Source organism: Benincasa hispida, chromosome 7, assembly GCF_027475165.1.
Source record: "Benincasa hispida cultivar pf3 chromosome 7, pf3_genome.v1.1, whole genome shotgun sequence".
In the NCBI taxonomy this organism is placed as follows: Eukaryota; Viridiplantae; Streptophyta; class Magnoliopsida; order Cucurbitales; family Cucurbitaceae; genus Benincasa; species Benincasa hispida.
In genome coordinates, this window is record NC_143484.1 from 29,936,838 (window position 1) to 29,958,078 (window position 21,241).

Below are 21,241 nucleotides of genomic sequence, written 5' to 3' on the forward strand. Positions count from 1 at the left end.
CAAATTTTATGAGATTTCAAATTTTCGTAAAATTTTTATAATTTTCTTAGATAAGATCATGTACGTATTAACATATTTAATTTATTCTTTGTTATGTATGGATTATACCCATATGTAAATTGATGTGTGATTACCTCAATTCAAACAAGGATGTCATGTCATCGATTGTACTAATAAGACTTAAAAGGCATTTACATTCGAACTATCAATATCCTATCAATGAAGGACAATAGCGTTTAAAGACACTTACATTCAAATAGTTGTTTCCCATAGAGAAAGGACAAAAATAGACATTTACCAATATGAAAATATATATATATATATATATATTTTTCATATCTCCTTTAACCTCAAGTATATATTTTTAACAAATTAATGATGTATAGTATACTAAAATATTGGTTTTAATATTTTAATACAAATATAATTTCAATCCAAATTAATTAGCCAACATGTAGTATGTGTTAGTGACCAAGTTATTTACGGTTCAAATGGCTCACATACCTATTGTATAAAAGAAAAAAAAAAAGTCAAAAGTATAACAAAATTTAGATCGAACTCTCGAGGTCTATTAATGATAAAATCCATCATTAATAGAGTCTATCATGAATAGATTTTACTATATTTACGATTCTTTAAAAATATTGTTATTCACTTAATTATTATTCCTAAAAGTTCTGTCCATTCTAATTACCTTATTTTGTGTCAAAATGAACATAACTCAATTGACATGGTATTAATACTATCAATAATTCTATTCTCATAAAAGTAAATATTTAAAGAATTTAGGGATGAAAACAAAATAAACCCAAAATTGAAGGACAAAATTGAAATTTAAAGGAATATATATATTGAGAGAACGGCGTAAAGGTCCTTTCTTTCTCGGGTCTCCATACGAAGAAATAAATTCCTTTGAAACCCCATTGTGTAAATATCACAGCGCACTGCCAGATCTAGCCACACCAATGGCTTCTCCACCGACACTTCCGATTTCCGGCCCTCAGTCGGCTGCCGGAGCTCCATCTCAGCCACCCATCGCCACTCCTGCCTTCCGCGCTTTTCTCTCTCGTTTGACCTCCTCCGTCCGCCAAGGCTTCTCCCATCGCCGCCCATGGTCGGAGCTCGTTGATCGGAGTTCTATGGCTCGCCCCGACAACCTTTCCGAAGCCTATTCCCGGATCCGCAAGAACTTCTCATACTTCCGTGTCAATTACATCACCCTCTTTGCCCTTGTTCTCGGTTTTTCTCTTCTCTCCCACCCGTTTTCTCTCTTGACTCTTCTTTCACTCCTCGCTGCTTGGAGCTTTCTCTACATTTTCCGTCCTTCCGATCAGCCGCTGGTTATTCGTGGCCGTACTTTTTCGGATTTCGAAACGTTGGTTGGGTTGGGGGTTTTGACTGTGATTGTGGTGTTCCTCACTAGTGTTGGATCGCTCCTGATTTCGGCGTCGATGATTGGATTTTCCATTGTGTGCATTCACGGTGCGTTTAGGGTTCCAGAGGATCTCTTCCTTGACGATCAAGAGCCTGTAAATGGAGGATTCCTGTCATTTCTCGGTGGCGCCGCCTCTGCTGCTTCAGCCGCAGGTCCTGCAATTGCAGCGCGTGTATAGCCAGATCCTGATCGGCGCCTGATGAACGAACTGATGGCAGTTTGATTATGGGTTAGGCTTACTTGTTGTACTCTCTTCAGTTTTAATTCTTGTGATCTGTAAGAACTGGATTAGGGTTTGTTCTCTCATAACGTAGGTTGTATCTCAAGATGCTGCAAATTTATATATCAACATTTTTGTTTAGTTGTTCTATATACAATACAACGAATCGGAGTCTGTATCACTTAGGGCGATTATTACGCAATTCTTTTACTATAGTCTCTCATTTCTTTAGATAACGCTTCAACCCCGTTGTCATGTACGTTGCTACTATGGTCCTGTTTAATTTCAGATCTTGTTTTCTTCTAATGAAATTCAAAGTGTGTCAATTGTTTGGTTAGCATTGGACTGTTTCCTTTCATGTTACTCTAATTCTGTAATTGCAGGAAAGTCTGAATATGGTTGTGTACTGCGCTTCAAATCGTATATTACCTATATTCTTTCTTGGGCAGCAGTAAAAATTAGTGTATCATGTGTATTTGCAGGGGTTGTGGGTGGTGGGGGCTTCTGGAAAGGGGTTACGTTGTCATTTATGTTCATCTTCAGATTGGATTTCATTGAAGTTAGTGAAATTAATAATTGCTTGCTCTCCAGATTATCTAGATGGGATCTTCAATAGTCTTTTGTTCAACATCACTTTATTCTATGGCCTCTCTACTTGTCATTTACTCTATTATACAGTAGAAAATATGAATATTTTTTACTTGAATCAATCTTTTGTGGAGAGGAGTTCAAGTCATCTTAGAAGGTATTATCTAAGCTTATTTATTTTTTAGTTTTTGTCTTTGGATTTGGTAGTGGTACTTCTCTTTCAGGCTTATAGGTTGTGTGGTTTTTGAAACAGCAATCGGTATTTGAAGACATTGTTTAAGTGGATAGACTTTATACTTGGTTGTATGTGAGTTTTGTTTTGAGGTTAGAGCCATTCTTTCAAAATATGGCATATACATAGTCCTTTGTGATAGCTTGCTGGTGCAGAGAAAGGTAGTGAATACATGTGAAATGTGATAGTGAGAGAGGGGGGATAGGTAGAGTGGTGTGTACTTTGTAGAAAATTTAGTTTGGCTGAAATGTTTCAAGTATTGAGCGTTGTGTCGAAAGAGAGTTATGAGAATGAAAAGGGTAAAGGTGACCGTATATATTTGTGCCCTATGTCTATCTCACTTTTTAATCCCATCCTTGATTTTCAATTTACATGTCGACTGCTTTTTCTGACTCTGAGGATTTGTTTGAATCGGAAGTACCTCATGTTTTAGTTAAGTTGAATTTGCCTATTATACAACCACAATCTTACTAATCTCACATGGCCCCACCAAAATTGCTTATTTTGCTAGAATTGGATTGTGTTGTAGACGAATGAAAGTATACTGTCATGTCCTATCACTTGCAACACAACGGGGAGTAGTCTGAGAGTTTAGGAACATTGTAATACTCAAAGTGCCAACATGCATGCAAGTGATGGGAAGTGTTGAGATCATGCATTGTTTGTATGTAGTTTCCTCCTTGATTTGGGAACAAGCATGGATGATTGACAATTTTCTTTTTAACTATTAGGATGAGGAGCATCAAGTATAGTTGACTCAGGATAACTTTAGGCACATGGTATTAGAATTTATAGCTGTGCAAATAGGCTTAGGGAGCTTGACTAAATCATATGGATGTAGAAACATACATTTTCCTGTCTGATTACTTGAACAAGGTGTCGCTTACTCTGATTGTCGCATAGTGGTCGCGTGGTGCCTTAGGCTTGACATTGAGTTGAGAAAAGGTGTGCCTGTATTGAATCTTGTTGTCCAAACTGCTATTTTGCTAGTTGGGGATTGTGTCGAGTAGATGACTGGATTTTAGTTAGTCTGCCATCCACTCCTGCAGGAGACTCGGCTGGATGAGTTGAGTAGAGAGTGTCTTCCTTGAGTTTCAAAGGACCAACACTGAATGAGCTGATTTTGAGTAGTTGAAAGTCCTAGAAAAATGGGTCATTCTTTCTTCAAAAGTTCAGCTTGGCCCTTGGGGAAGTTGCAGGAAACTTATCAGGTCTTCAACCCATTTGAGTATTTTCTCGTACTTATTATCAATGACGTGGCACAATTGTGTCCGAGTAGTTTGATGCAATTCCAGTAGTAAAGGTCTCAAATGTCTTTACTGTTCTTGGATGCTAGATGAATATGGAGTAGAACAAAAGTGATCCTCCTACCCATGAGAATGTCAAGACATATTTGAATTTGTATTCGAGTACATTGGAGGTAGTAGATTGGAGAACTTTTTTATTAGCCTGGTTTTTTAGTGCCCTTTGTAATATTTCATCAATGGAAGCATGGTGGTTGTTAATTATAAAAAGGAGTTAGCTAGCTGATTAGCATGTACAATAAGAACTAGTCAATAGTGTTGAAAAACAATTAGTGCATCTGTTCCTCTGTTTTGTTGAATAATTCTCAGTAGTTGATTTTCTTGCATAAATTTCATGGTTTTTGAGTTTGGTAGGAAAGATGTGAAATGTTTGTCTTGCCCTTCTAAGCAGCTCTGTGAATTATAAGGTCATTGCTTGAGTATATGTTTGGATTTAAGGGAAGTGGGATAGTAGCTTACAGAGTTGTAATGGAGTAAGTTTGGTTGAGGTAAATTAAATTTGATTTAAAATGGAAAATTACAGATGGAGTTGGGGAAATTTGAGTGAATAGGTAGGTTATTCATCCCTGTTTAATTCTAAGTTCGCTAAAATTTAACAGCAATATTCTTCTTGACCTTTCATAAAACATTATCGTGTGGTGTTGTGATCTAAATTTGCATTTTAGATTAATGCTACACTGATTTTGGAATAAATGGTATGGGATAATGAATAAATTTTGTTATCTTTTTAACACAAGGCAGATGATGGGGAATTAGGCTTTGGAGAGAAAGTAATTAATTACATATATGAATACAAATCAAAATAAGCATTACTTCAATGGATAAAAATGAGTACAAAAAATAAAGAATATATATATATATATTTTTTTTTGTCCTCCAAATTCCAAAATGTTGATGCATTTGATTTCAATTTTGAAAATGTAATGTAACTTTTTAGTTCTTGAACTTTTAAGAAGGTGTATTTTGTCTTGTTTTCAAATAATTTAAAATGTTTATTTAAAATACTTAAAAAATTACTTCAAGAATTTTTTAAATTTATTCTTAAAAATTCAAAAACTAAAAAAAAAAACATAGTGATCAAAATATGCATATTCTTAAAGATTGGAGGATTGAGAAGATGTAATTGCAAAACTATGAATCAAACATATCTTTTAGAACTTGGAACTAAGAAGATACTTTTCCTAAAAGATATTAGAGGTTCAAAAGTAATATATATATATATATATTAAAAAAATATTAATTCAAACACATATCATTTTAATATATTTTTTCAAACTAACTTGGAGATCCCCACAAAACCCCAAAAACTATCTATATATAAAATTAACAAGCTAACTATAACTACATTAAACAAAAGAAGACAACATGAATAGAAATGAATAATTTTATCTTTTGAATCAAACAAAGTGAATAAAATATAATTGGTTTTTTTCTTCTTGAAAAATAAAATAAAAACACAGCATCAAACAAGCCAATTTGGGTCAGTTTAAAAAAGTAAAAGCCAAACTGAACTGAACTAAACTAAAAAACTTAGATACTAATCTCTTCTCTTTCCTATTTTCTAATTTCACTCCATTTCCTAGGAAGTATCTTCTCATGTCCTTGCTAGTAGGTCCAATGTCCCATTATCTAATACAAACATTGCCCTTAAAACTATTTACATTTGATTAATCCACTTTTGTTAAAATAAGATATACTTCTTATATACTCAATTTTGTTATGATTTAGTCATTAACGAGTGAATATCGACCTTTTGGTGTATAACTATTTCGTGCTTATGGTTAAAATGTATCGATTTGCATACATAAATCTTACATCGTAATGAAATCTTCAATGGTAGAGATTAAATTGTTATAGAATTGTAACATAAGACTGTTAACATGAGCATAACTTTGTCACTAATCATTCCTATTAAGGGTGTGTTTGAATAAACATAACCGAACATATTTAAAAATATATATGGTGTATGACAAAAAAAGTACTTTTTGAATAATTTAGATTCGTTTGTAATTATTTTCTCGATAATCAACTTAAATATGGTCATAACAAAATGGTAATTGACATGTACAAATTGCTATGTGGTAAGAGGTTCAAATCTCTATATTATTTGTCATACTAAAAGAGGGGGGGAAGCAAGAATAAGTTGCAAAAACCACCCCTAAAGTATGGTGGTAGTTGCAATTTATACCCTCAAACTTTTAGTTGTACAAATTGGGTCTCTAAACTTCTATAAGTGTTAAAATTGGACCCTAAAAATCGAACACTTAACTGATACCAATGTTAAATTTATACAATTATGTAAGTTTAAAGGTTCAGTTTGATCCAATTTTAATATATTTATATAATTTGGAGGATTCAATTTTTAAAGTTCGAAGTTTAAGGGTATAATTGCAACTACCACTATACTTTAGAAATGATTTTTGCAATTTACCCAAAAAGCAAATATAACCATATATATTGAAATAGAATTCAAATTAATGGAATACGAAAATTTAAGATAAAAATTAATAGGTAAAAATATCAGTTTGGTCCCTACATTTTTTTGTTTCATTCTTTTTAATCAATGTACTTTACTTTTAGATGTCCAATTATAATCTTTATACTTTTAATCCATTTGAACTTTAGTACTTATATTTTCAATAAATCTTAAATTTAGTTATTAAAAATTAATGGTTATCGAACTTCGTTAATTAAAAATACAAGAATCAAAATTAGATATTTGAAAATATTAAAACCAAATAAATGAAACTCAAATTACAAGTGACCAGAATATTAATTTAATCAAATTAAGTTAAATTATATAAAAAAAATGCCCTTAAGAGTTATGGGGTTTCGTTATAATTATACTCCTAATCTTTTCATTTTAACCTTTGACGTTTGATGTTTATTAAAAACAATACTCCTAGGCTTTTGTTATTAAATATACAAATAAAAAAAAATTATCTACTTCTGTGAATGTTAAACGCATACAAGGAAGAAAATTCATACAAATGACATATCTGTGAACCATACATATTGTCTTCTTCTAAATTTCATCCTCGAACTATAATTTTTTGTTATGTTGTTTACTGTTTTTTTTGTCTAACTCTAACCCTCAAATTTACTTTTACGTATATTGTTCACTTAACCGATATAAAAGCATACACAAATTTTTTTCGCCCATAAATTTCAACCAAAAAAAACATTTCGTAGTTATTTTTTTAAAAAAAAAAATCAAATTTCACAAGTTAAAACGGAACTTACTTGACATTGTAAATCATGATTATTTTTTATAATTTAACCACCAAATTAATAAAAAAAAAATCAAAGTTAAAAATTGATTTGAAACTAAGGTTTAAAAATGAAAATATCGGTGTCTTAGTTTTACAGGAATTTTGATGGATATTTCTAAAAAACATTATAAAAACAAAAAATAAATTAATTAATAAATAAATATTTTATGATTTTTAATCAAATTGATATATCTAATATCCCTAATATATTTACATTAGTGGCACTATATCACTTATTTCTTGGTATGTTTCATAGATTTTTTACTGTATATTAAAAATATTAAAATTTAATAGTATGGGTAAAAATTGATTTGAAATCCACCTTTTATAAACCCTAAACTCAAATAATTTTGCACCATTTCCAATGAAATTATCCTCTCTCTCTCACATTGTCCTGAGCCGGTGGATCCCATCACTGAAAACACAAAGACATAGCCGTTGGAGGAGCGGTATTGCCACCTTCCCTAAAACCCTCTCCCTCTCTCTCTCTCTCTCTCTCTGTGTTCAATCCTCTCCCAAAAAAATAAAAAACAACCCTAAACCTTGAGAAACACAAAAATCAGAATCAAACCCAAAAAAAAAAAAAAGGAAACTAGCCGTTAAGGCCATCAAACAAGAGAAGAAGAGCCTCTGGTCCCTTATTGCATCCACCTGACATTTGTGTCTCTCTCAGGGATTCACGTGGTCTTTTCTTCATCAAAAAACCCCATTTCTTATTCATCTCTACAAAACCCCTTTCTTCCACTTACCAATCTTCTTCCTCATCCTCCTCTGCTTCCAATTTCTTCTTTCCCCTATGCTCTATTCCATTTCCATTCCATTTTCATCCCCTCTCACTCTTTTCTTTGCTCTTCTTTAGCTTTTCTATGGATGATCCTCAAACCCCATTTGATTTCACCTCTTTTTGGAGATACCCATTTCGGGATTTTGGTGTTTTCTTCACTCAATCTCCTGATGGGCTCTGTTTTTCTTCATATAAGAAGATTCTGAGAAAAAACCCTAATGGGTTTGTTTCTTGTGGATTGGGTTTGTTGTTTTTGTTGTTTAATTTGGTTTTTGTTCAACCTGTTTTGAGTCAGGATTGGGATGGTGTGGTTGTGACTCAAGCTGATTTTCAATCCCTTCAGGCTTTTAAGCAAGAGCTTGATGATCCTAAAGGGTTTTTGAAGAGTTGGAATGATAGTGGATTTGGGGCTTGTTCTGGTGGTTGGGTTGGGATTAAATGTGCTAAAGGACAGGTTATTGTAATACAGCTTCCTTGGAAGGGATTAGGAGGTAGAATCACTCAGAAGATTGGCCAACTTCAAGCACTTAGGAAGCTTAGTTTACATGATAACTTCATTGGTGGATCAATCCCTTCTTCATTGGGGCTTCTTCCTAATCTTAGAGGAGTTCAGTTGTTTAATAATCGATTTTCGGGTTCGATCCCGGCTTCATTGGGCCTTTGTCCTCTGCTTCAAACTCTTCACATTAGTAACAATTTGCTCACTGGAACAATCCCACCTACTTTGGCAAACTCCACCAAGCTCTATTGGCTTAACTTGAGCTTTAACTCGTTTTCGGGTCCAATTCCTACGAGTCTTGCTCGATCGGTGTCCCTTACTTTTCTTGATCTTCAACATAACAATCTCTCAGGCAACATTCCTGACTCTTGGGGCGGCGATGTCACCGAGCGAAACCGGGTGTTTCAGCTCAAGTCTCTGACTCTTGATGGCAATCTCCTCTCAGGTACTATACCAACTTCTTTAAGCAAGTTAAGTGAGCTTCAAGTGGTTTCCCTTAGCCACAATAGGTTAAATGGTGGCATTCCTGAAGAAATTAGTAAGCTTTTTCTGCTGAAAACTCTGGATGTTTCCAATAATTTCCTTAATGGAAGCTTGCCACAAAATTTTGATAGATTGAGAAACCTCTCTATTCTCAACTTGAGTAGAAACAGATTCAATGGTCAAATTCCTGAAACTTTAGGGAACATTTCAACACTTACACAACTTGATTTATCTCAGAACAATCTAAGTGGAGAAATACCAGCTTCTCTTGCTGATTTACAAGGTCTTCAATCCTTAAATGTCTCATACAATAACCTTTCGGGTTTGGTTCCTCCACCTCTCGCCGAGAAATTCAATGCAAGTTCCTTTGTTGGGAACATTCAGCTCTGTGGGTTCAGTGGTTCGATTCTGTGCCCATCCCCAGCCCCTTCTCAAGAAGCTCCTGCTCCTCCACCAGAAAGTTCAACAACCCGACATCGGAAGTTAAGTACTAAAGATATAATCCTCATAGCAGCAGGAGCCCTCCTTCTAGTATTGGTTATAGTTTTCTTTGTATTGCTCTGCTGCTTGATAAGGAAAAGGGCTGCTTCAAAAGGAAAGGATGGTGGTGAGGCTGCAGCAGCTGGGGCTGCAAGGGCAGAGAAGGGCGTTCCTCCGACTAGCAGTGAAGTTGAAGCAGGAGGAGGGGATGCCGGTGGAAAGCTCGTCCATTTCGACGGGCAAACGGTCTTCACAGCAGATGATCTTTTGTGTGCAACAGCAGAAATAATGGGAAAGAGTACTTATGGGACTGTTTACAAGGCTACATTGGAAGATGGAAATCAAGTCGCGGTGAAGAGATTGAGAGAGAAAATCACTAAGAGCCAGAAGGAATTTGAAGCAGAGGTGAACATACTTGGTAAGATCAGGCATCCAAATCTACTAGCTTTGAGAGCTTATTACTTGGGACCCAAAGGAGAAAAGCTTCTCGTTTTCGATTACATGCCGAACGGGAGTCTCGCAGCGTTCCTGCACGGTAAGTAACTGCAAATTTCGTACTTTGTTTCACATTTTATTGTAATGTATATACTCTGCAAGCTTGTTTACTCTTTAACTCTCTTTGAAATCTCCAGCTCGTGGACCGGACACATCCATTGATTGGCCGACGAGGATGAAGATAGCTCAGGGTATGACCCGTGGCCTGTGTCACCTTCACGTGCATGAGAACAGTATCCATGGAAACCTAACATCCAGCAACATTCTACTTGATGAGTACATTAATGCTAAGATTGCAGATTTTGGCTTGTCAAGGTTGATGACTGCAGCTGCAAGCTCAAATGTGATAGCTACAGCAGGGGCACTTGGATACCGAGCACCAGAGCTCTCAAAGCTGAAGAAAGCAAATACGAAAACCGACATTTACAGCCTTGGAGTAATCATATTGGAACTCTTGACTGGTAAGTCTCCCGGTGAGGCCATGAACGGAGTCGATTTGCCACAATGGGTTGCATCCATCGTCAAAGAGGAATGGACTAATGAAGTTTTCGATTTGGAGCTGATGAGGGATGCATCTACAATTGGTGATGAGTTACTAAACACTCTGAAACTCGCTTTGCATTGTGTCGACCCTTCACCATCAGCGAGACCGGAAGTTCAACAAGTTTTGCAACAACTGGAGGAGATTAGGCCAGAAACTGCTCCAAGTTCTGGGGATGATGGAGCAGGAGGAGGAGGCCCTTCAATAAGTGAGTGAAAAAAAAGGCTTTTTCCAAACAAGTGCAATGTAGGATGATAGAAAGAGCGACTTCTGTGTGATTCTTTTAATTCTTTTAAGGGTGTTTTTGTCTTAGAATTTAATATGGTTGGCCTCTCGAGCAAAAACAGCTCATATATTTTGTTTCAAGGCCAATTTTTCTACTTTGATAAGTAAATGACTAGAATTCTAGTTATATATAATATTATTTTCCATATCTGCTGAGTACTATATTGAATAACAACAGTTCACTTCCCTGTAAATTTGCAATCAAATTTGAGAATAAATTCTTCTACATATCGTGTAAATAAAGCGCTCGACGAAAGAGTTTACAAGACCATCATGAACACGTACACCGATCCGCTCGCTAAGACTACAAGAAACTCCTCATTAATCAAAAGGTGTGTTTTGTATACATTCTTGTAAAAACTACAACCAAAATTTTCAGCTGTGATCTTTCTGTTTCTGGTAGTCTCTAGTTTCTTCTGCAAGATTCTTCCAAACAGTTGCCATTTTCTCTGCATATCCCACCTGCCACAATGAATTTCGATTACGGTACTTCAAACCGGTTATACGACAAAGTGAAGGTTTTCTTTGTACGTGGAACTCAAGAGAATCTAACCTGATTAAGGACAAAACCTCTCAACATCTGTGTAAAGTCTTCTTGCATCTCCCTATCGAGCCTCTCGAGCTCACTTCTATTGTTTTCCTGCACTCATATTATACTCATATTCATCACTTTAAGCATCTGAAGACTTAATTTAAAATGATTCACCTAATTACATGCATACATAATTCAATTAAATGCCTCTCCCTCTCAAAGTCAACAGCCAGGTGTATGAATATCCATGTAATCGTATATTTTCCAAAGTAGCACATACAGAAAAACGAGTTAAGTGGGGGAGCTGGGGAAGCAAACTACCTTGATCCGGTCATATTCTCTTACTGCACGAGTCTTAGCATCTTCTGTGACGTGCACAGTATCTTTCAACTCTTCAATTTTCCGCAACCTGGATCTGTCTCCACCAAATATCTTGGATGAAGCAACCTCAAGCTTCTCAATCCTTGTATGCAAGGAAGATAAATCTGATGAAAGGGTCTGAACTGTCAGTAGAGCGCTTGCTCGGTCAGAAAATGCACCATTGACAGCTAACATAACTCCAAGATAATCGTGAAGCTTATCCTGAAATGGATGATTGGATACAAGTAAGGACAAGATAATTGATGAAGTGAGTCATCTCCTTAAAGGACCTCATCAACTTAATAGTACTGATCAGTAAGGGAGAGCCCATTTCCAGGACAAAGCATGAGTTTGAACTTTCTGGAATGGAAAACTTTACAGGCCGCAATAAGACATTTAGGGGGTGTTTGGTGATCCATAACGGGATGGGGTTGTAATGTAATAAAAAACTCATGTTTGAGCGTTTTGGACCCGATTTGTAATATAAAACTCATTATGTTCTGATAGTTTTCAATCCAACCCTCTTTCTTATTGTTTTCACACTTCACGATCTCATTTTCATTCTGTCTTCGATTACCCACGCTTTCCAACACTCCTCTGATTCCCAGTAATCCTGATTACATTTTAACTCTCCAAACGGCCTTTAAAGTTTAAAGTAAGTTTGACATGAGGTAAGTATTTTAGAATCTTCAAAATCACCCAATCAATCATTTTGTAACCATAGTGAAAAAATAATTTCTTCTAAGAGTTATCAAACTCGCCCAAGTGGTAGATACTAATTCAACTTGCAACATACTTCTTAGAACTCACCAAGTGCTTCACTGTTTGTGAGTTTAGTTCTCTATACAATCTGCTGGCTTTAACAGCAGCAGTGGCCAGATTCTTCATGTCAGCAGCTCGTACTCTTTGAGCCTCGACAATAGCTTCATCCGTCTCAAACTTGGAAAGCTTTACAAATGCTAATCCCAGTTCCCCCATTGTCTCACCAATGTCTTGCTGAGCTTTCACGAGTGATTCAGCCTTCAAAACAACGGTAAGACATGCAACATTACTAGAAAGTATAATAATGGTAAGACATGTAACTTCGAAACAATGGCAAGACATGCAACAGTACTAGAAAGTATAAAGAAATGAGCGCCATACATTTTCATATCCAAAATTAAGGGCAATCAGCAATGTATTTCAGACTTAACAACAACTCAATCCTATACTCCTCTAACTATGGTTTAATAGAGCTTCTCAAAATATTTACATTATTCCTAATCCTAATGTCACATTATCTAAAATTCTCTAGTTTTGACAAGATGGAGATACGTATGAAAAACTTTACGGCATAAGATTCACACCTGTTGGGAGACATCGCTAAGTTGCTGTTCAATGTCCATTAATTTCGCTTTCTTCTCCAAAAACTCCTTATCTTCTTCCACAACCATCGGCTTTGCCCCAACCCAATCGTTTGCCATTGATTGCTTCAACTCCTTAAAGATTCTCAACAAATCTCTGCCTCCTTTTGCGGGTTTTGCCACCTCCTGCAAATCTACAGCCGCTGCTGGTTCCCCAAATAGTTGTCTCGGCAGCTTCACCGCTCCATCAAGCATCCTTGAAGCTACATCAGTGTTTCTAACTAATGGCAATGAACCCTTTGCCTCCAAAAACATTCTCAACTCCTCACTTTTCCGGATTACTGGATGCAATGCCAATTTCCTCAAATACTTCTCTAATGCAATCCTCCTTTGCTCCACAAACTCCTGCTTTTGCATCATTTGGCTCTCCACCACGTTCTTATCCGGCCTCATCGGTATGAAAAATCCACGGTATGCTTCGAGTAATCGATCAGACAATGCTACAACATCCTTGAACCGCCTTCGAACACCGAATTCGGATCCAGGTCCTCCGTACTCGGGCAGATTAGTTCTCGTCGTAATCAGATACGTGTAGTAACCACTTCCACCAGGGACCAACGAATTGTTTAGCTCATCCATTCTCTGCGGATCCGAAACCGAAATACTCAAGAACTCTGAGCTCAAAGCGTTCGGCGTGGAAGAGAAATCAGGGCTACCATCGCGACCATTAGAGGACGAATCAAAAGAAGTGAAAATGGCCTCTGCATAAGAAGGAGGTTCAAGAAAGGAATCGAAAGGTGAATCAGGGCTTTGACGGTCCACATAAGATGGCGACGATGAAAGCAAGGGATCATAGTTAATCGTCACCGGCCGACTCAATTGACCGTTCCTACCATGAGATTGCTCGTCAGGAGGATCATCAAGAACCAAACTCTCCATTTCGTCACGAGATGAGTGAAGGTCCGCTTCTTCCTCCTGATCTCCATGGCTCATCATATCGAATCGAACAAAGAGAGAACAACACAAAACTAAACTAAACAAACGAAATCAGGAGAGAAAAATGGCGAAATCAACACAAGAATCTTCAAATTTCTACTGTAAACAACGTCGAAATCGAAGGATTAGTGGCGAAAACAGTGGACTATGCGAAGAATTTGAAGAAGGTTTGAAAAATTCTTCGGGGAGATGTGATGAAGCCGCATATGGAGAGAGGTGAACACGGCAGCCGAGGCAGTGAGTCACCACGTGGGTAAGAATAACATTACGAAGAACTCGAGGAATTTGACAACTGAGTCGACTCAGTGTACGGTTTTGCGAGTTAAATGTATAAAACTGGTGATTTATTTTTATTTTTAGTGAGTGAATCAGACTTAAACAATAAGACAATATACTGATAAACTTCTTTGCCTTATCCGTTTTAGATTTTTCTTTTCTTCTTTTTTTTTTTTTCTTTTTTTTTTTCTTTTTTTTTTTTTTTTTTTTTGATGAAAATGAGTGTTGGAATAAAATATTTTATAAAAATATTTCTTTAAAAAAACTATTTTTAAATAAACGAAAATGAACCAACTTAGTAATAAATATAGTAAAATATCACAATCTATCAGTGATAGATCACGATAGACCACGATAGTCATCTATTAATGTTTGATAAATGTCTATCGTAGTCTATTGCCTAATAGATATCTATCATTGTCTATCCCTATACAGTGATATTTTACTATATTTGAAAATATTTTTAGTAGTTTTATTATTAAAATAATTATAAAAAAAAAAAGTTCAATAGTTGAAAAGGGGGAAATCTTTTTAGTTCAAGATTATATATAATTCGTTATGAGGTGGAGTGATTATGAGCTTATTTGGTAGAGAAGTTGTTTTATGTTTTCAAATTCTTCAAAAAAAAAAAAAAAACATGTGTTTAATAGACAACTCAGATCCTATTTCTTAAAATTGTTTTTTGTTTCTGTCATCTGAATATTGCAACTTAAAAAAATAAAATTTTATGTTTTAATTGAATTTAGATTTTGTTTTTTAAAAAGTGCGAAATTATATTATATAGAGATTAAAAAAAACACTTAGAACTATACAATATATCATGTTATAAACTCAATTCATTTTTTTAAAAAAATAATATATGTTTTATGCAATGAATAGTAGTTATAAAAAAATAACATAAAACATGTTCATAAATAAATTAATAATAGTTTATTGTCAACTAATATTTAGTGAATAGCTCCAACAAATTTAAATTGATTTATAAATATAATATCAATCATATTTTAAACAATAATTTAAATTAGAATTCAATTTCCGAATTACTGCAAAACACATATATGAAAATATAAAATACAACTTTATTTGAATCTCTTGTTTTCAAATTTCCTACCGGTTTGGATTGACAAAAGTATTTTTTAAAAAAATATTTTTATTTAAATTTTTTTATATATAAAAATTTATTTAAGATAAATTTTAAAAGTATTTAAAATCTATTTTGAGCGGTCGTGAAGTCGATTATTTTTAAAATTAAATACTTTAAAAGAAAAAGAAAAAGAAAAAGTGCTAGTTACCTTGTTAAGAGGAAAATAGAATCAAGATGAGGCACCTTAATAGAAAATAATAAAATCTGCTCATAGATAAGATATTTATTACTTTCTCTTAAAAGTTAAAAAGTTCCATTTTTTTTTTCTTTTGACTCTCACATTCATTGAACTAAGAGGAAGTGAAAATTTCAACTTGATGTGACAAAATGTAAGAAAACTAATCTAAATACTTTTTCTAATAATTGTTTCGGTATGGTAAAGTAAGCATTGCTCCATTTTTCATGCATGTAAAAGAAGCTTATACTCACTATTAAAGTATGCAATAATAATAAAACATAGTTTTTGTGTACTCATTTATGCTTCAAGTAAGTTGTCCAATTAATAATATGTCCAAATCTTTCTGTAGAAGTAAAATGAACCCTCTTTCTCTTGAGTACCTTTTTTCTGAAATTAATTAACAACATAAATTAAAAGTTCACACCATTAACTTGAGTGCATTTGTTATAAAATTAGGTTAATGGAACTATATTCCCAAATTTTATTTTAGAGCAATTCATATATAGATTCTTATAGAATTTAAATGTTGACACCTTATTAGTGATGCTTATTGTCAAGTTTATACCACCAAATTTATTGAATCAAATCCTCCTTTGGTCGAGGTTTAGTGGTCATACTTCAAACACAAGTATCTTATATTTAATCGTTTTTATGAAAGTTCTAACAAATAAAAAAATGTTTAATTTTTAAGAAGTTGTTTATCTCAAACATGACCAGTCTCATTTAAATCTTAGATTTCGATTGAATATAAATCACCACTTTCTTTAGTTTAATAAATAAGAGAAGACCTTCAATTTTTTAGAATATATAAATATCTTAACTAATGATTGGCGTTCATTACCATACAAGTTATATTAGTCTCTAGTGAATAATTTAGAGAAATAGTATACAAATATATGTGATAAACTGAACTATTAATCTCGAAGTTTGAAGTTCGATCTCCAACGTTGTATATTGTAGAAACGTGATAGCTTGTGTTTGTTTGTGTTGAATGTAATAAATTAGCGTTAATAGCATTGTGATGCTATCACGTTTCTATAAATAGGATTTTGGATTTTAGAGCATCGAGGCAGAATCGTCTTTTTGTGTCCTTCATGATCTAGATTATACTTTTTAACTCTAAATACTCCATTTAAGCGTGATTACGAAACAAGAGTCCAATCTACATTTGTATTACATCATAATCCCTACAAAATAATAATCATTTAAAGTGTTGTAAAAGTTAGGAGCACAACAAGAATATAGATGTGAATAAGATATAATATAATAATAAAATAACTAAAATTATGAAAATAGGATAATATGGAAAATTCAAAGTGGGATTTTGGGGTGGATTTTCTCACCAATGTGTGTTTTTAAGATCTACCAAATGCCACTGTTTATAGGCAAAGTGGCAAGTAGAGTGTGGTCTTACATGGACACCAAACATGAATAACTATATGGGACAACAAAGATGATTGACACATGACTTTTAGGACACTGAGCATTGGACATCTATTTTGATAATATTAATAATACTCCCCCCTTAAGTGCCCATATATATGTATGAAATATGTCTCGTTAAAACCTTACTAGGAAAAAAAAATCCAATGAGAAAAAAATCTTACTGAAGGAAAAAAAGTACACATTTCATAAAATTTAATATCCTAAAAGAATACAATATATTTTCTCCCCCTCATGAAAATATTACTTGAGATCTCATAATCGCCGCATTCCAATTTTATGCACCAATTTTTCAAAGGTTGCAGTAGGTAAGGCCTCAATAAGTCAAAAAAATTTGTTGTATAGTGGTGTCGCCATTTTCTTCAGTGTAGAAAAACTTTGGTGAAATATGCTCTGTTCTATTTCCTTTAATATATTCTCTTTTGATTTGAAATATGCATGCTATGTTATCTTCGTATAGTATTGTTGGAAGAATTTTACTAAAAAACAAACCACATGTTCCATGAATATGCCGAGTCATTAATCTTAGCGAGGATTTCAGCATGATTTGAAGTAGTTGTTATGTTTTGTTTCACTAATCACCATGATATAACAATTCCTTCAGATATGAATAGATAACCTGTTTGAGATCTAGCTTTGTATGGATCACGTAAATATCCAGAATCTGCATAACCAACTTGATCAAAATTTGATTTATTTGAATAAAACAATCTCATATCAATCGTTCCTCGAAGACAACAAAGTATATGTTTAACTCCATTCCAATGTCTTTTCGTTGGAGAAGAACTATATCTAGCTAATAAATTTACTAAAAACGAAATATCTAGTCATGTATTATTAGCAAGATACATAAGTACACTAATTGCACTAAGATATGGTACTTCAGGACTAAGAAGTTCTTCGTTATTATCTCGAGGTCGAAATATATCTTTCTTCACATCTAGTGAACGAACTTTCAAGGAAATGTTCAGTGGATGTGTTTTGTTCATATAAAATCTTTTCAAAATTTTTCTTGTATAAGTTAACTAATGAATAAATATCTCATCTACTAAATGTTCAATTTGTAAATCAAGACAAAATTTTGTTTTTTCGAAATCTTTCATCTAAAATTCTTTCTTAGGATATTCTATTGCCTTTGAAAACTCTTCAAAAATTCTAATTATATTTAAGTCATCAACATATATAATTATAACAACAAATCCTGATTGTGATTTCTTTATAAAAACACATGGACATATTGGATTATTTTGATATCCTTTTTTCAACAAATATCCACTCATGTGATTGTACCACATTCGTCCTAATTGTTTCAATCCATATAATGACCTTTGTAACTTTATTGAATACAATTTCCGGGAATTTGATTTATATGCTTCAGGTATCTTAAATCCTTTTGAAATTCTCATATAAATATCACTATCAAGAGATCCATATAAATATGTTGTAATTACATCCATAAAATGCATATCTAGACTTTCATACACAGTCAGATCAATTAAATATCTTAGTGTAATTGCATCCACCACTGGAGAATATGTCTCCTCATAATCAATATCATGTCTTTGTGAAAAACCTTGTGCAACTAGTTTTGCTTTATATCTTATGACATTATTATTTTCATTTCATTTTCATGCAAATACCCATTTGTATCCCACAAGTTTGACACCTTCTGGTGTTTGAACGGCTGCTCCAAAAACCTAACGTTTTGAAAGTGAGTTTAATTCTGTCTCAATTTCTTTTTTCGACTGAAGCCAAACTTTTCTATGTCGACATTCTTCAACAGATTTTAGTTCAGGATCCTCATTTTTAGATATCATATCAAGAACAATATTATATGCAAAAATGTTGTCAATAACTACATTAGATCGATTCTATCATTTTTCTGTCCTGACATAGTTTATTGAAATCTTATTATTATCTCTAGATATTTCACCTTCCTTACTAGTTATGTTAAAGATTTCTTCATGGGTATTTATATTCTCAACCAAGTATTTTTTACTATTAATTATTTTTCATTTTTGAGGATTTTTATCTTTGGAACTCACTGGTCTACCACACTTCTGACGTATTCCAGATTCAATAGTGATAACTTGTTGTGTTGGGATATCAATTTTCGATGGGATATTTGCAGCTAATATATGCAACTTAGTTACTTTCTTTGCATCTATAAATGCATCTGTTAATTGATTTGCTATATTTTACAAATGAATTATTTTCTGAACTTCAAATTCACATTGATCTGTATGGGGATCTAAATTAGACAATAACAATGCATTCCATGTAATTTCTTTTTCCAACTTCTTAATTCCTCCCCCTAACGTTGGAAAATTTGTTTCATTTAAATGACAATTAACAAATCAAGCAGTAAATAAATCACCTGTCAAGAGTTTAAGATATTTAATAATTGATGGGGAATCATATCTAACATATATTCCTAACCTTCTTTGAGGACCCATCTAAATACGTTGTGGTGGAGCAATTGGAACACATACTGCGCATCCAAAAATTCTCAGATGAGAAATATATGACTCATGGTCATAAGCTAATTGTAATGACAAGTACTTATGATAAGTTACTGGCCTAATGCGTACAAGTAATGTTGCATGCAAAATAGCATAGCATGTCCCCATACAGATGTAGGAAGCTTATCTCTCATAAGCAATTGTCTTGCAATTAATTGTAAATGTTTTATAAATGATTCTGTTAAACTATTTTGTGCATGAACATGAGCTACAAGATGTTCAACACTTATCCCAATTGACATACAATAATTATAAAAAGCTTGAGATATAAATTTATCCGCATTATCAAGACGAAGGGTCTTAATTGTATAATCAGGAAACTGTGCTCTTAACTTAATTATTTATTTGAGCAAGTAATCTTGCAAATGTAAGATTTCAACTTGATAATAAGCACACGTGTGATCATCTATTTGATACATTTATTAATACCATAAAATACTTAAATGGTCCACTTGGTAGGCTAAGTCCACATAATCATCATGAATTCTTTCTAAATATGCAGGTGATTCAATTCCCACTTTAGCTGGCGAGGCGATGATCTAATTATTAATTTACCTTGAGAGCAAGCATCACATGATAATTCATTAGATTGAAGAATCTCCTGGCTCTTTAATGGATGTTTCATTTGAATTCTCAATAATTCTTTTCATCATTATAGATCCTAGATGACCTTATTTGTCATGTCAAATAACTAATATATCTAGATTCGTGAACTTCAAGTTCATTGTTGCATATGTTTCAATTACTCGTATATAAGTATAATATTAAGATCTACTAACATGCAACAGAAGCAAATGGAATCAATTAATTTGAGTTCTAAAAGTATGCTTAAACAGAACATTCAGAAAATGGTTTCTAAACTACATACCTTTGATGAATTCTCCCAATTCCAAGTCACTCTTCACGTGATTCCAGCTCCAATTCAACAGTAAACCACCAAGAGATCTTCTCTACTATTCTCAGTCTTGAATTTGAGTAGTGGAACTCAGATTGGAGTGAATTTGTAAAAGAAAAATGGGTTTTTAGATGATGAACAAGCTTTCTGTAGGAAACCTATTTCCAATATCTAGCCTTCCATTTCTCAGCCAAATTGGAGTGAATTTATCCATTCTTTTCATGCAGGCACTGAAGGAGACATCTCAAGGTCACCTCAATTGCATGTATGAAAATAGGATTTGTGTGTGTATATGAGGGTAATACCTCAATTGTGTGAAAAAGTAGGAAGATCCCACTCAAATCTAATTTCCAATTTTGTATATTTAAATTCAAATTTTAATTAATTCAAAAATTAACTAAAATTTGAGATTTAATTAATTCATTATGAATTAAATTTAAAACATCAAAATTCAATTTCTCAAATTGAATTGAAATTAAAAAATAATTTGATTTTTAAGTAATTAAACATATTTAATTAATTAAATAATAATTTAATATCAAAATATTAAATTGATCACACACCTAATTTTGAACATGAATCCTATCCTTGTATTTAAATCAATATTTAAATATTATAAACTCTCCAATTTTGTTTAATTTCGATAAATTAAACATTGATTAATTAATCGAATATAATTGTACAAACCCTAATTTGAATTTGAACTATTCAAATTCAAACCCTAATTTTAATTTGAATATTTTCAAACTGAAATTCAATTTGATCAATCCAAATTGATATCATTCTAAGTTCACTCAATTCATTAATTCAAGGTGTTCATGTTCTAAGGATAATCCCGAATAAACAGGATTTCATAGTTAGCTCAGGATTAAGATCGAGTTACCTCGGTCATCAAAGCAAAATAGTCGGTCTTAAACAGTAAACAACGTTACAA

The 21,241-nt window shown here is 33.4% G+C and overlaps 3 protein-coding genes across 3 annotated transcripts; 2 read left to right on the forward strand and 1 right to left on the reverse strand.

Moving 5' to 3' along the window:
• The first annotated feature begins 836 nt into the window (after positions 1-836).
• LOC120082178 (PRA1 family protein B1-like) lies at positions 837-1,992 on the forward strand. Its single transcript, XM_039037435.2, has one exon. It carries the CDS (start codon positions 966-968, stop codon positions 1,611-1,613), a length of 648 nt encoding a protein of 215 aa, XP_038893363.1. The 5' UTR covers positions 837-965; the 3' UTR covers positions 1,614-1,992.
• A 5,503-nt stretch (positions 1,993-7,495) lies between these two features.
• MRLK (meristematic receptor-like kinase) lies at positions 7,496-10,766 on the forward strand. The gene is made up of 2 exons (XM_039036332.2): positions 7,496-9,832; positions 9,930-10,766. Exons 1-2 carry the CDS (start codon positions 7,918-7,920, stop codon positions 10,547-10,549), a joined length of 2,535 nt encoding a protein of 844 aa, XP_038892260.1. The 5' UTR covers positions 7,496-7,917; the 3' UTR covers positions 10,550-10,766.
• Positions 10,767-10,782: 16 nt separating this feature from the next.
• LOC120081454 (sorting nexin 2B-like) lies at positions 10,783-14,210 on the reverse strand. The gene is made up of 5 exons (XM_039036333.2): positions 12,857-14,210; positions 12,321-12,530; positions 11,472-11,732; positions 11,172-11,258; positions 10,783-11,080 (listed from the first exon to the last, which is right to left on the reverse strand). Exons 1-5 carry the CDS (start codon positions 13,847-13,849, stop codon positions 10,994-10,996), a joined length of 1,638 nt encoding a protein of 545 aa, XP_038892261.1. The 5' UTR covers positions 13,850-14,210; the 3' UTR covers positions 10,783-10,993.
• Positions 14,211-21,241: the final 7,031 nt, after the last annotated feature.